This window comes from Chelonia mydas, chromosome 13 (genome assembly GCF_015237465.2).
Source record: "Chelonia mydas isolate rCheMyd1 chromosome 13, rCheMyd1.pri.v2, whole genome shotgun sequence".
Classification (NCBI taxonomy): Eukaryota; Metazoa; Chordata; order Testudines; family Cheloniidae; genus Chelonia; species Chelonia mydas.
Window position 1 is genome coordinate 27,446,280 of NC_051253.2, and position 15,592 is coordinate 27,461,871.

The 15,592-nt window shown below is 46.4% G+C and overlaps 1 protein-coding gene across 4 annotated transcripts; it reads right to left on the reverse strand.

Moving 5' to 3' along the window:
* Nucleotides 1-6,668: 6,668 nt before the first annotated feature.
* LOC102941931 (perilipin-3) lies at nucleotides 6,669-15,592 on the reverse strand. 4 transcript variants are annotated; one of them, XM_043527219.1, is made up of 8 exons: nucleotides 15,456-15,592; nucleotides 14,346-14,426; nucleotides 13,714-13,909; nucleotides 9,655-9,737; nucleotides 8,874-9,099; nucleotides 8,144-8,334; nucleotides 7,770-7,895; nucleotides 6,669-7,699 (listed from the first exon to the last, which is right to left on the reverse strand). In XM_043527219.1, the coding sequence occupies exons 2-8, from the start codon at nucleotides 14,409-14,411 to the stop codon at nucleotides 7,331-7,333; spliced, it is 1,257 nt and encodes a 418-aa protein (XP_043383154.1). In that variant the 5' UTR covers nucleotides 14,412-14,426; nucleotides 15,456-15,592; the 3' UTR covers nucleotides 6,669-7,330. The 4 variants fall into 4 exon arrangements, with proteins under 4 accessions (XP_043383154.1, XP_037771264.1, XP_043383156.1 ...); XM_037915336.2 differs by having other exon boundaries at nucleotides 6,669-7,696; nucleotides 15,456-15,534; XM_043527221.1 differs by lacking the exon at nucleotides 7,770-7,895 and having other exon boundaries at nucleotides 6,669-7,696; nucleotides 15,456-15,534.

Sequence of the window (15,592 nt, forward strand, 5' to 3'; positions counted from 1 at the left end):
CATGCAGGAGATTGATGAGCCCAAGACTGGGCCTGAAGGCCAGCATGTATCTAGCCCCCAAGCCCCATGCAGGAGATGCCCCATTTGTCCCCCTGGAACATTCTCCACAGCCATGCCCCCCTTGTCTAGGGAAGCTGTTCTCCCCTCCTGCGGGGAAAGGGGAGATGAAGGCCAAGGAGATGGGTCACAGACAGTGAAGTTGTAATGTTCTTCGGGGCATCTGATCGGTTCTGTTTTAATTCTCAGTTCCTTTAAAAAATGCTCAGAGTTATGCTACATGCACTAGTTTCAATAAATGTGTGTTTCCTTTATTGATGTGTGGACCCTTCATTGGGGCTGTGGTGAACACCTACGTTTTTTGTCCACCCTTCTGCTGTGGGACCCTCCAGTCCATGCCTTGAGTCATGTAACTGTCTGGGGCAGAGACCTGTAAAGTCCTCTCTGTCCTTCCCAGAACCACCTCCCAATCCCCTGTCCAAGTGTGTGTGAATACAGGGAAGCTGGAGACATGAGGAAAGTACACTGTGCATGGAAATAACTGGTAACTTTATGACCTAGAGAAAGAAAGATGGGCTGGGTGAACTTCCCTGTGGGTTTTACAAAACAGAGAACAGGAAAAGCAAAGTGAAATACCTGCCATCACACCCTGAACAGCACTAAAATGTCACCTTCCCCCACCCCTCAAAAACTAGCACCACTTTGAACCCTGGGGTTACTCACAGTTAACAGCCAGTAAGTGCCCGTCTCCCCACACGCAATCACAGTTGCCAGGAAATGGTTGTCAGAGCTCCTCACACCCCCCTTCACCAACGATTCTCAAGGTCCTCGGGCACTGAACAATCCCCCTAAACTGTGGTGCAGCTAACAGGTGTGAGCATTAACACAAAATGAAAGTGCAATTTAACTTGGCAGGCACCTTCCGCATAAGCCAGAAGGTGTTGTTCCCATGGAGGTGCACTGTCCCAATTATCTGTACTGAGTCTTTACCGAAACGACTGGATAATGACCATCAGCGGGAGGGTGAGTGGGAATATTCCCTGCAAGGTGTTGTTCCTGGGATTGTTTTTACAACAGCTGCATGGGGTGGGGCACTTTGTTTCAGACCAGGCTGAGGTCACCCTCTGCCCACCCGCTGTTCCAAGATGTAGGCACAAATTGCATCCCAGATTTCCCTGGCCTACTGTGATCCAGCAACCAGTATGAACGTTCACTGGATCAGGCTGTCTATAAACGCTTTGGAAGCCAGTCCTCTCCAGTGTCCATTCTGTCCTAAAGTACTTGCCTTTAGTCTAACAAATGTTATGAAGCACACGTGCCACAATAAAGCAGACAGCTTGGCCACACTGGCATCCAGCAAGGTGTATAGGCTTTGCCAGTGAGCCTTCAGCCACCGAAAGGCATGCTGCACTACCATCCTGCTGATGCTTCGTTTGTAGCTGAATTCTCATTCTGGCAGGTCATTGATGTAGGGGTAGGATTTCATTAGCCAGGGTAGGAGCAGGTATGCGGGGTCCCCAAGAATAAATTTGGGCATGGAGACACCATACAGAACCCCATCATTTCTGGGGAATAAAGTCACTTTTTCCTCCTTCAAGTACAGTCTCAATGTCCTTAGCACCCTGGTGTCATGAACCTTCCCTGCGTGTCCAATGTTAGTGATTATGAACCTGCCTTTGTGGTCCACTGGGCCTTGAAAAACGAGTGAATAATACCCTTTCTGACTGATGTATTCACTCACTACCTGGGGAGGGGGGCAAAGTATGGGATGTGGGTGCCACTTCCCCACGCCATTTGGAAATCCCATTTTCTGGGACCCAGCAATAATTTCCAGAACTTTTGTGATGGCGACTACCCATGGGTAGATGGGAGTGTTGTTAGTTTCACAAACCAGCACCATAATGGGCCCAACAGTGGACTTCCCCACCCACAAGTGGTTTGTGACTGAACCATAGCTGTCCAGCATTGCCAGCTTCCAGAGGGCAATAGCCACCCACTTCTACACCTGTACGGGTCTCCAGAACCAAGTGGTTTGCCACTGTAGGGTAGAAGCCAACTTCTCACAGAGCTCCAGGAACATCTGCTTCCTCATTCTGAAGCTCTGCAGCCACTGCTCATCATCCCAGGTTTCCAAGACAACGTGATCCCACCACACCGTGCTGATCCTCCTGGCCCAGAAGCCGCTGTCCAATCATAGATATACAGTAACAGCACCAGCAACCTCCTGCGTTTCTCTGTCACATAGCATCAGTGGATCAGTCACTGTCCCAGTCTCTCACTTTTGGCTTGTGAGAAAGGTTTGAGGCCATTCAACCAAGGTTCTTGCAGGTCATGTACTGCAACACAGGCACATTTGTCCTGCAAGAAGGAGCAGTGGCAGAACCACATCATCAGTCACTTGCTCCACGTCTTCCACTAAGATGGGCAGGGGAGAGCAGTGAGTGGGAGCTGTCATCGCCAAATGTGTGAAGGCATCTGCAATACCACCAGCAGCAAGGAGGACCCTAGAACGTCTCCTGTGACACAGATACCACCCTGGAAATGCTAGCGCTGACCAGGTGTACCAAAAATTACAGCGTGGATATGGGTATTCCTGGGTCCAGAGCATATACCTGTGTCCACCACAGGATATCTGGACATTCAGCACAGATATAGGGTACATGGGAGAGCATACCCACACTCCAGTACCCATGTCCAGAGGCCAGTGTAGATGTAACTTCAGTGCCTTCCACAGGAAGCCATCAGGAATTTTTACAAGCATTATTGAATTCAGCCTCCCAGCCCTCTTTTTGAACATTATCTCCACTTTAGAGATGGGGGGATAGCAAGACACAGAGGCTCAGGTCCTCAAAGATATTTAGGCTCCTCACTTTCATGGAAATCAATAAGGGACTGGGCCAGAGAGATGAAGCCATTTGGCCAAGATCACACAGCAAGCCAGTGGCAGAGGTAGAAATAGAATCCAGACCTCCTGTGCTTTAATCACTAGGCCGTTCTAATGTTCAGTAAGGAACCATTTATTTCCCCTACCACTGCCTATTACCCCACCCTTGCAGCCCTTATTGGTCAGGGCAGACTATGTTTTATTTGTCTTGCTTTCTCAAGCTGTCGTCTAGTGAAGCCCACCACACGGCTTTATAAAGACGGAGAAGCAGCTTAGCTGGGAAGCATATAGAGTATGCATCCGATGAAGTGAGCTGTAGCTCACGAAAGCTTATGCTCAAATAAATTTGTTAGTCTCTAAGGTGCCACAAGTACTCCTTTTCTTTTTAGAGTATTTAAATGGTTTGTAGATATTTGTCCCCGTTCAACAGTTGGCAAACATGCCAGTAAGGAGTCTTTAGACCCATTAATTTTCTGTAGTCATAGTATTATCAGCAGCTCTGGCTGAACAAAGAATATATTTCGATTGTTACAGGTAGGTTGTGATGGAGTGAAGCTGAGCCTGCTTGTGAAACTCACACACCTTCTGGGTGTGGTGTTCTGTCCCATCTAGTGGCACCGAGACCAGAGAGACAGAGACAGAGTTAATGAGTCTGCTCTACAGCGTTACCTAAAACGCATATGGCTTTTAGGTAATGCAGTAGAGGCTCATGCATTAAGCTCCAGAGGTCCCAGGTTTGAGCCCGCCCACTGATGACTGGGGTCTGTTGGTGTTACATTTGCTCCCTTTTTTTTTTTCTCCTGTGCTGGTTCCTGATCTTAATAATACAGACTATAAACTAGCATGAGGGAGTATGGCAGACTGGACTACATAGCGAGGAGAATGAGAAACTCTAGTTACTTATGAGAGATTTTCCAGTGACCTTCTTTTGGTTCTCCTCCAGTGCAGCCAATAAAATCTGGGCATGAAGTGAACGAGGATACCAAAAAAAAGAAAAGAAAGGGGAAAAGCTGCCTCATTTCCCAAGTGCAGTCCCTCTTGTGCATCAAATGAGGCAGGAGTCCTGTTGAAAAAAAGTGCAATGTGACCATGTAACTAGAGCCTGTATCGCAATTATGGCTGAGCAAATAATTGTTTTGTTTTTTTTTAGTTCGGTAGCTAAACCGAAAAACCTGGAAGAAAATTCACTTTGTTTCAAACCAAAACAAAAAACAGAAAAAAAATTCTTGGGGTCAAAATGAAATGGCAAAATGGTTCATTCTGACATTTTCTGAAACAAACTGTTTCAACATTTTGGGGGGGGAGGTGGGAAATCAAGGGGTTTTTTTTCCCAGATGAAACAATTCACACAACTAATTCAAATTCATTAGTTTTGGTGTCCTGAAAAATAAATTTTTGATGAATTTACTATTTGCCAGAAATTTTTTTCCCCAAGATGGGTAGATATGCACAAAACAACCTTTCATCTAGCATCTTCAAACTTGAGAGCTTGACTTTTCAACTGTAACACTATTCTCTCACTGTAGGTTTCATACAGAATAGCAAATAAACTAAGGAAATTACTTCCTGCAGTAAGTATAGGGAAGTAGCATATATCATATTCTAGGGTGGTAACTAGATAACCATCAGCTTTTTAGTGATGACAACAGTAGTATTTCCGTTATGAAGATCAACCATACCTTCAAGGACATTTGCTTTGCATTTAAATAAGTTTTGTTTCACAGAAATTTCCCTATGCTCTCAGCTATCTCAGGGAAGAGACTAATTATATATAGCTGCTCCTTTGTTGAGCCATTATTCATATTGATAGCTGCATCCCATCTTGCAACTATTTTCCCTGAGCAAGCTTCTGGAGTAGTAGGTCTTATCAACTTCCTAGAGGTTTTTGTTTGACTTTCTCAGTGATGACCTATTCTTTGCCCCTCATTTTCTCTTGCTCTTACTACATATAGTTTGATATGGAAAAGACCTTTTCTGTCTTCTAGTCCACCTCTCTAAGCCTGCACAAACTCCATCTCCACAATATAGCTTTTGGTTTCATTTACTCCAGGTTTGAAAACTTCATTCAGTCGCTAGACAATTGTTTTTTTTTGGAGCTTAACTAAAAGTGTGTCCCTCTGATTAGACTAAACTCCTCAGGGGAGGGATGGGCCAGGTCCATGTCTAGCAGGACCATTGCAGTTTTTAGGTCTTAGTTGCTACTAGGTTCATTCCAGGTGCTCTGTTTTCCTTGTGAGAGTTTTCAATGGCCGTCCCCATATTAAGCTTTTTCATTTTCTTCCTTTTACAGTGGATGAATCACTTACTGCTATCCTGAAGTATTGCTCCATCCTTGCGTATGACTTTGAGAGAACTCTAGCTACTCATCCTCTAGCTAAACTTCAACAAACAAAGTAGTGCATTAAAGGACTTAAGATTGTAAAGTCAAACCTTCAAGTTAGGAAATGTCCAATTCAAGGATGCCTGGCCTCTCCTGAAATGCCAATGGTGAACTTCTGCTGTTGTATTCAGAGGTAGTTACTTAGCCACTCACAAAGAGATTTTTAACATTTGTAATGGTTAGGTTACTTCTCCAAGATATATTGAGCTAGCTTCTCTTCCCCCACAAACTGGTTAAACCTTATGTCATGTGCCACAATGGTGATGACCCCACCCAGTTTGGTCCCACGTGATACTTTAGTTCTTTGCCATGAGAGGACACATGAATTCCAACAGATGGGGTTGCTTAGGTAGCAGGCAAGAAGCTGTGCATTTACAAGAAAGCTTCACTCATTCATCTTTTATGGGTTCCTCAGTTAGGAAAGATGTTACCTGCTGATGATGATTTCTCTGCTTACTGGAGTGTGAAACTAGGGGTGAGAGGGAGTTCTCTGGGGTAAGTGATGTAGTTCAGGCTGCCCCTATTCTCTACCCTGGGGGCTTAAAGTATTAAATCTACTTCAGAACGACGTTTGCTCTTGCTGTATGGGAAACAAGCACCTTGGTGAGAGCAAACAGTCTTCTTTTAGCTCAGTTGACTTGAAGAGGTGAAAGGGGGAACCCAGCCTAGAAAACACAGCTGTGGAGTGGTAGCATCAGGGTCAAGCTCAACCGCTGCCCTAGTAGATACTGCTCTAGCCCTCCTGTGTTATCCAATGTGCAGAAGTGACACCTATGCTTGTCAGCCTTAGGGTTGACAATTACCAGTCAGTGCTGACTAGGACCCTCCACCATGTGTTCAATAAGCAGCTGGTTCAGGAGACCCACAGAGTGGTGTTGATGCAGACAGAGCACTTCCCTGGAGAGGAAAGCTTGTGTAGTTTTGTTTCTCCCCCCACCTATGAGAACATGTAAGCATACAAGTCGCACTTCTTCCTACCTCCTAAAATGTGTGCATGTAGCAGCAGAGGAGCCAGGAGTTGCTAGCACCCACCCTTAAGCACAGTTAGTTCATCCTGATTCAGGAAGCACAAAAGTCATTCCCCTCCTCCTGCCAGCTGCATAGCGAGTGTTAGAAGTAGGCTGCAACGTCTCATACTTTAGACTTCCCCCACACTGGTCACCCAGCCTCAGTAGCAAGCAAGGTCAGTCTAACAAAGGAGCAGGGCTCCTGCTCCCAGCTTAACAGAGGGTTAGGGGTTAGTGAGACATGGAGAACACTCAAGAATCACAGCACAGATGTTGAGACTTGAAAATAAAAGAGTTTTCAGTAGAACTCTTAGTCACATCTTTTCAGGTAGCTTTTACATTTTGGACAGCCACCCAGCACCAGCTTTGCTTCTTTGTTGGAGTTAAATGCAGAGAAGTGTTGCAATACACCCAGTTTATTGCTTAGAGTATAGAGGAGACTGGACATCAGCATCTCAGGCTGTAGCCTGAAAGACTACTGCACTGGAAAGAAATCCTCTGGAAGTTTTTGCTCTAGACCCCTGCATAACAGCTGTCTGTCAGGCCATAAAAATAGAACTATTAATTCAATGTTTACACCCTCCACATCCAGGAAATTTGTACTAGGCTATGAAATAGATCTAGAAAATGCTTGAAGCACCCCTGATTGGGTTAGGTCTCCTAGTACTCTATTCCTTCCCACCCAGCTTTGATTAAGTGAATAGCAATACAATACACAATTGATATGTACCATTTGCATGGAGAACCACCTTAAAAGGTCTCAAGACTAAACACTAAGGGACATTCCAGCTTAAGGGGTATTATCTAACCCATGGCATTGGGTAAGTGTGGGTGAGGGAAATGTAGTTCAGAGCCCACACAGCTCATCAATACCACTTCAGTTGATTTCCTGCAAGATTATGCTGCACTAGGATTCTATAGTAGGCTTGGATAGGTGGACTTTCAGCCTCCTCTTGGAGGAGAGCTGCAATTTTATGTGACAGCAGGTTATTCTTCCCCCATCAGCTGCCTTATGACTAGAAAAGTAATGCTTGTGTTTGACAAGAATGCTAGCAGGGTTCTCTAATCTATCTCCACCCTACAATCTTCCCGGTACTGCAATTCTGAAGAGGTTCTGCCACAGAGGGTAAAGGGTCCCACTAGCCAGGACAGGTGAGCCTTATGCACCACATATTCAAATAGTTCATCCACATACTCCTGGGCCTTGAGCAGCTTCTTCTTGCTGCAGGTCAGGATACTGGTGGACAGGTCCTGGAAGGAGTTGGCCTTGGAGAAGGCAGCATGGACCTCTTGCAGATTGTGATGAGCCTGCTGCATCTTGTCCTGAACACTGGTAGGAAGGCCTTGGACTAGAATCACTAGGTTCAAGCATATGGTCTGCAGCTGCTGGGTGATTCTCCAAGACATGACCAGAACCAGGGTATCCACCTGCTGGGGTAAAGCAAATCAGTGTGTGTTTGAGAAGATATTAATGGGCAGGATAGAGTTAGTATTCAAGTACCTCTGGCTGTGCAGAACCATTGTCAATTACTGCAAGCTCCTTCTTAGTCCACTCCAGCCACAACTGGTGCAGCTTCTGCTGACCCTTGTGTAGTTTCTTACCCACACTCTGCTTGACAGTCTCAGTCTGAAGTGGGGACAAGAACAAGGAGTTTTCAAACTGTACTGTAGGAGGACCAGCCTATGAACAAATGGTACCAGTACAGACAGTCTGCTGGACAGAAGTGTCAGACATGGCTCTTATGGATATCAGAGAGAGCATTGCAGTCATGTAGGTTAAGCCAGAACAGAATGCTTTAGAGGAAAGTGTTGTGGTTTGCCCTTTGGGGCAGGGTTGTCCCAAAAAGCTACTAGCACAGATTAGGGATTGCCTACCAGATCAATGGTGTGCTGGATCTGAGAGAAGTTCTCCTGCATACTCTGATGGAGCAGTCTCACTTTGCTCACAGACTGCAGGTAGGTGCGCTGGCAGAGTTCAGTGGCCAGAGACCCCAGACGCACAAAGTACTTCTGCTGCTGTTCCACAGAAGCCACCTCAAACCCTTTCACAGATGCTGCTAGTTTAGCTAAGGGAGAGAAGAGGATACAATTTAGGCAGCCCTGCCAGTGCAGAGGCTTCAGTCAGCAAGACCATGGCTATTTCAGAGCCCTTATTAACATCTGGGTCAGCAGACTTTTCCCTTAGGAGTACAATCACCAGGATAGGAACATGGGGGTGAAGATACATCAGCTCCCTGGAAAGTAGGTGTGCTCCCATCTAAGTGGTATTTGCCACTTGCTTGGGAGCCTCCCCCTGCCTCACTACATTCCATTTCCAGTGTCATGTAGGTTGCCCAGAAGAGACTGACTGGAGATTCAGGGAATTAGTTACCCTTATTGATGACCATTATCTACATTTGTTTCCACAGCAGAGTCTGGGAATCATTCCTCTGGATACATGTATTTAAGTAATGTTTTAGCAACCCTTTAGTCAGAGTAATAGGATTGAGACCTAGATTGTTGGCACATGAGAGAAAACTAGTGCAAGGGGAGTTTAAGACTTATGCTTTGGTTTGGGAAGTCCAACAGCTATGGTTTATTAGCATCATCCAAGTATTTCCCTAACCTAGTTCATCATCTGTGATGGGGAGGGAGTGATCCACCAGGTCTACTGATTTCCCCTGCATGGCTTCTGCTCCACTCACAGGCCCCACTCTGGAGCCCATGACTGTGCTCATGCCACTGGTTACTGCTGATTTTGCTGCCTGCATGGTCTTGTCCAGCACCTCAGTCACTCTGCTGTTCATGGCATCCCTGGTACCTGTCACCAGCTCTTTGGCATCCAAAAGAACCTAGAAAAGGTCAAAGGTAATCACTTCATGCTACTCAACATCCATGACTATTTCAAGGAGGGAACTAAAGTTACAGGATAGGGGCAGATGTGACCCCTCAAGGGATGCTCGCAAAGAAGACACCAGGTCAATGGAGTAGACACCACTGAACTAGTCAGAAGGCCACAGCAGGGGTCAGAAGTGTACAGCCTCTCTGGAGAGAGGGTCATATAAATCTCCCCACTGTATTTTCCATTGAATGCATCCGATGAAGTGAGCTGTACCTCACGAAAGCTTATGCTCAAATAAATTTGTTAGTCTCTAAGGTGCCACAAGTACTCCTTTTCTTTTTGCTAATACAGACGAACACAGCTGCTACTCTGAAACCAGTCTACTCTAGTTAGTGGTCTCAATTTAGCCATCCAAGTTTGGAAGCTTTGGCATAAGGTATAGCTAGCTACAGCAATGAGGAAGTGGTCAGTTCCCACCATACCCAGCCTTGAAACCTCAAGGGATTGACAGCATTTAGCTAAATAGAAATATTTAGCAGACCATGGCCCTCAAAGAGCTAGTTACCTTATCAGTTGGCTGTTGAAGGATTGGCAGCTTCTCCTCCAGCTTATCCAGTCCTTTGCAGGCAAATTCATTTGCTGCTGCAACTGTAAAAGTTGACACCGTGAATAAAGTTTCCCAAATCTTTGTTTAAAAAATGAACTCTAGTAGTGGAGAGTCCTTCCTGCTCTTTGATTTTCTGGTTCTGCAATATCCTTGCCATAGGCCAAGACACAGGCTCTCTTCTCAAGTGTTAGCCTATAGCTATTGTGGGAAGTGTGTCTGATTAGAGAATGTCTCTCAGAGACTTCCCCTTTCTCAATTATATTTCATGGACAAGCTTCATTTATAGGGTCATTAACCAACCCCAGGAAAAACCTTAACTTGGCATCTCCTTTCCTGTGAGGGGAGCCTTTTACTATAACCCAGTGCCAATACCACATGTAATTACTCAGTGGAAACATCTCCAGACAAGAGATTCTGAGCATAATGCAAGACCTCTGTTGTGACCTCATTCTTTCCCCAGACACCACACTTGTTAATGCTGACTATTAGCAAGTGTTACTGAGGTTGTAATTGAGGTTTTCATTGTACCATGAGGGAGATTACCGTGTAGTACATTTCCTTATCTGTCAAAAGCAGAAGGAAGCTCTGATGCTGCCAAGGGAATTTACCCAACCTTAATCCCTTAAGACTGTTTGCTCACAGCTTCTTGTTTTAATATAGAAAGTGTAGGGGAGTTCTAAAGGCATGGATGCCTCCCACCTTCCTCTGGTATGTGGGGATATGCAGGGAGCCCAGCTGTTTCATCTCTAGGCTTTAACATCAGTGGTGTCTGAAAACCAAGAGCAGGGGGGAAAAGCCTTGCAGATGTTGCATCTGGTCTGTTGGGGCAGCCACAGGTCCTCAGAGTCAGTGTGCAATCTTCAAAGGCTAGAGAGCTGCCAGTGCTGGAGCCCAGAGCTTCTCACCCAGTAACCCTAGATTTCACTCCTGGGCTAAGCAGTGGTTCTCACTTCACTTTCCTAATGACAAGACATGGGGTGGCCACCTTCCATGATGGAAGCTGCTGACTGACATCCAGTTGGAGACAGAGCTCGCTTTGACAGATTGGTCTCAAGAATATTATGGGAAATTGGCCTTATTGTATTACATTTATATGCTATTGTGGGCCAAGATTGGACCTAACCTCTCAAGGGGGAAATGTAAAGCCTGGAAGTTTAAGGGGGGGGTTATACTGAGAGTATGCCAACCAAGTCCAGACTTTTGGGACAAGTGGATTTCCTGGAGAAATCTCTAGGTGAAGTTAGTCACAGCTGGTGGGTTTTTGCATAATGCAAAAACCCACCACTTTGGAGTGACACCCGTCTGCCGATCGTACACTTGAGCTTCTGATGTTACCGGTTACAGAATGTCAGATAGGTGCTCCACTCCACCTTTGGTTCTGGTTTGGGATCTGAGATGAACTAGTAGCCACAGAGGAACCCACCCATGATGTTTTGAGGACTAAAAACCTATCAGAGCCCTAAGATGGAGCTGAGGGTGACCTCTGGTAAGCTTGTAGCAGGTGTAGATTCTTTTATTGTTTAATGGTTTTTGCCCTAATGCAGTCCTTATTGAGGAAGGGTTCCTACTGCTGCTAGGGTTGCCAGGCAACTGTTTTCAACCAGAACAGAGTTGAAAAGGGACCCTGGCAGCTCTGGCCAGTGCCACTGACCAGCCAGTTAAAGTCTGGTTGGCAGTGCAGCAGGGCTAAGACAGGCTCTGCTCAGCTCCTGGAAGTGGCTGGCATGTCCCAGAGGTGCCAGTGCAGCCAGGGAGGCTCCATGTGCTGCTCCCACCCCAGCACTGGCTCTGCAGCTCCCATTGGCTAGGAACTGCAGCCAATGGGAGCTGCTGGTGCAGGCAGCGCATGGAGCCACCTGACCATGCCTCTGCCTAGGGGCTGCAGGAACATGCTAGCCACTTTGGGGAGCCACCTGAATTAAGCACCAGCTGGAGCCTGCACCCCAAACCCCCTGCCCTAGCCCTGAGCCCCCTCCTGCATGCCAACTACCTCCCAGAGGGTCACCTACACCCACTCCTGCATTCCAAACCCCTCAACCCCACCCCCTAGCCTGGAGCCCCCCTCCTGCACCCCAAACCCCTCATCCCTTGCCCCACTCTAGAACACATACCCCCAGCTGGAGCCCTCACCCCTTCCTGCACCCCAACCCCCTGCCCTGAGCCCCCTCCAGAACACAACCTCCCTCTGACCCTGGAGCCTGCATTCCCTCCTGCATGCCAATCCCAGAGCACCCTCCTGCACCCCACCCCAGAGCCCCCTGCACCCCAAACCCTCATCCCTGGCCCCATTCCAGAGCCCACACCCCCAGCTGGATCCCTCATCCCCTTCTACATCGCAACCCCTTCCCCTCAACCTCACTCATTTTTGCCAGGCTGGGGCGAGAGCAAGCAGGGGTGGGGCCTCAGGGAAGGGGCAGAGCAGGGGTGTTTGTTCGGTTTTCTGTAATCAGAAAGCTGGCAGCCCTAACTGCTGCTTCAGGAGGCAATAGTTAGCCATACCATTTTACAATGGAATTAATGGAGAGGCTGCACCAGGCTATTGCTAGGAGTAGCATGTAACAGGGCAGGGTCAAACTGTTGACAGGGGGGATAGAAAGAGGCGGAATCAGGGTATTGATTGAAGGGGATTGTGAAGCATGTGCATTATGCATAAAGATTATCCCTTTGTCAAAAGCTCAGCCTCCCTAAAAAGGCAGAACTTGATTAAAGTGGTCTTTAAGAAAAAAAAGCAAAAAACCTGAAAGCCAAAGGTGTGATGAAATGAAGTCTATTGTAACTGGAAGAAAATACTTGCTTTCTAGAAAAGAGCTGACTTAATATGGCAGACCCCATTCCCATCCACATCTGGGTTACTAAGTCCTCCAACCACTAGAGGACACTCCCCTGCAGGGTTAAAATAGAATCCAGCAGTCCCACTCCCAGCATGTCAGTGCTGTCTGGCCAATAGTTGTGTAGCTCCCTGGTAAAGTGTGCCACATCCCCCTCCAGTGGGGTTCCCAGAGCAGAACAATTACTCCACTTCCATACTTGCCAGGAGCGTGGGCTGAAGGTTCAAACCCTGCTGATTTCCCCCTCCATGGGTTCTCTGAAGGATTGTCCATGGTAGAATTCCTTAGCCTTTGGGAATGGTTAAAGTCATCCAGTGAAGATTCCTTGGGCAGTTTATGCTTGAGCTTGGGCTTAGTATAAATGCCGTGCAACTGGAAACAAGTTGATGGTCACAGCAGTAAGCGTTTTGTTTGAGTGGCAAGGGAGCTCTTGCCCCTTTAACCCATTAACCAAGGACTATTTAGTAGAAAAACCTCCAGATGTGGCAAAAGCATCATGAGGTTGAAGCCAGCTTTTGCCAGCTAAACCCAATCTTGGCAGTGCCTGTCATTCATGTTTGTTAGCCATTTTGACTATTTTCCTGCTAGTTACTTTAGGTCATGCATGAGGCATTGTCCCTGCCAAATGAAGGCTTTTGCCACCAAACTTCTTAAGGGTTACTTGTGTGATCAGATCTCACCCACTCCTATTACGGATACTTGTTGCACAGCTGTTTTGCAGCTATTTTTCAGTAGTGATCTGGGTTGGAGATCAGAGTTACTCAGCGAGATTTTAGTACTCTGAATGAGTCTTTAGCAAGTACAAACCTGCACTTGCTAAGGAGGATCAAGCTTTTGTATAGTGGAGACAGGTCACCCACTGCAGTGAGAGATTAGTTGTGTACATGGTCCCTTCCAATCACCTGTACCTCAACCACACATTCAAAGAGAACTGTATTTATAGGTACAGACACTACCCCAGTCAAGCCTAATAATGGTAAGTCTCCATTAGAGCTGCATTGTTCAGATGCTGAAAGACAAACTCTGACCGGTCCTGAGTCACTCAGCTAGATGGAGGGGAGTGGCTTCCACCTAGGAGATAAGCCAGCAGGAGGTTCTCATGTGGGATATTACACAACTGAAGCCTGTGTGATCACTTGGAGACACCCCCCCCCCCCCCAAATACAGCTTTATGCCATAGTTTACTCACTCTGAGGTTCAAGTTTAGTCAGAACCGGCTGTGCACAGTTGATTGTAGCTTCAGTCATAGTCTTCACTCCTTTAGCTGCCACATCACACAGAGATCTGATGTGGGGGTGCCTCTCTTTGGTAGAGGTGTAGGCCATTGAAACCAGATCACAGGCAGAGCTGACTAAAGGCAAGTTGGCCACCCTGCTCACCACATTCTGTCAAAGGGAGAAGAGTCACATCAAGAGGAGATCTGTTGTGGAATAAAGGGAGGTTTGACTGTTCCCCCACCCACACTTAACTCAGAGTCCTGTATAGACTGGTTAAGTGACTCTCCAGCCAATTATGGCTTTTGTATTTGATACATTTAAATATTCAGTAAGGGAATACCCTTGTCTACAGCTGGATGATTTGAGGGTCTCAAAATTTCAGCTAGAATTAGACCACATGTGCTTCATGGAAAAACAGCAGTGATTTCAGTCACCAGTTACCTCTCCCAAGTTTGGCAGCATTATTCCTGACTAGGCAAGTTTTACAAGGCCCTAGACCCTTGGAGAGATTGCTTATAGACCCTGAAGGGTGCTGCTGCAGATTTGTCTGCTGTCTGTTAGTGGCCAGATAGCTGCTGGGTGGTGTGAAAGGTGGGCTACCAACCTGCTGTGCATGTTCCCTGCTCTCTAGGGTGTCAGCAACAGGAGTTTGGCTTCTGTTTTCAGACATTGTCTAGTCAGACCACTAAAGGAGGCAAGAGATAGAGTAGTTACAAGTCAAAGCTTTAGCCCTTCCCTAGACAGTTTTTGTGCATGGCTGTGAAAATGGAGCCCAGGATGAAGACAGTAATATGTTCCTCTTCCAGTTTGTCAGGGCTCAGTGGAGCCTGACCTTCAAGTACAATTCATCCATTTAGATTAAATACAAGTGCACGGACGCAAAGCTCTGGTTATCTTACAGCCATGTAAGTCACATTCCTAGGCAATCAATATATTCCAAAAGTGCTCAAGATCAGCTGCTGGAGGAACCAATCAGCCATTGAACCTTCAGTAATCTTGACTTCCCCACCCTACTCAAACAGTTCTGTCCCCTTGTTAGCAGTTACGGGATTGAGAGTAGTTTGACGTCCCCTCCCTAGTTTCAGGGTTAAGGTCTCCATTGATACAAGGAGACAGCTGGTTTGTCATGGGGGCATTAGTAGCCCTACTGAGCAGATCAGAGTAAGAAACTCTCAGGCAGAGCCCTAGCCACTTACAGGCTTTAGGCTAGTAACTAACATTCACAGGACACTCCAAGGGTTATGAGGGGACTAGAATCCAAGCTTGATAATAACTATTGTGCAAACATCAACAGCTGTTCCCTCACCACCAATTAGAGTCTCTAGAATTTGAGGCCAAGTTGATGTGGCAAGACAGACTAAAAAAATCTACAGCAGTGAACCATTGCCAGAAGCCACCTTCACACTTCAAGTTATATAAGACAGTTTCCTTCTCATCTGAAGGACTTAGTGTTTATTAGATTAGGACTCCTAATGCAAGTGAGATTAGGTATGGTTTTCATGCTATGCAAGGAATCTGAGATATACAAGCCAAACAAGAGGCATTTAGGAAGGCAAAAGCAACACTTCACAAAGCTTTCAGCTAGTAGCCTTTGCCACTGTTTACTTTAACAAAACTCTTACAATAAAGCAATCTGTTTAGAATAAAAAGCAACTTCCATACCACTTCTAAAGATCTTTTCCTTGGATTTAAAAAGCAAAAGAAAACCTCTTACCAACAGACTAAAAGTTGTCTCTGTTCAACATCATAGAAACTACCCATCTTCCGCCTTTATGTACAGGCAAGTGATGTCATCATGGGAGGGAATTAGAGGAATGACAGCTTGGGACAGCAATGAGAATGAACCAGACT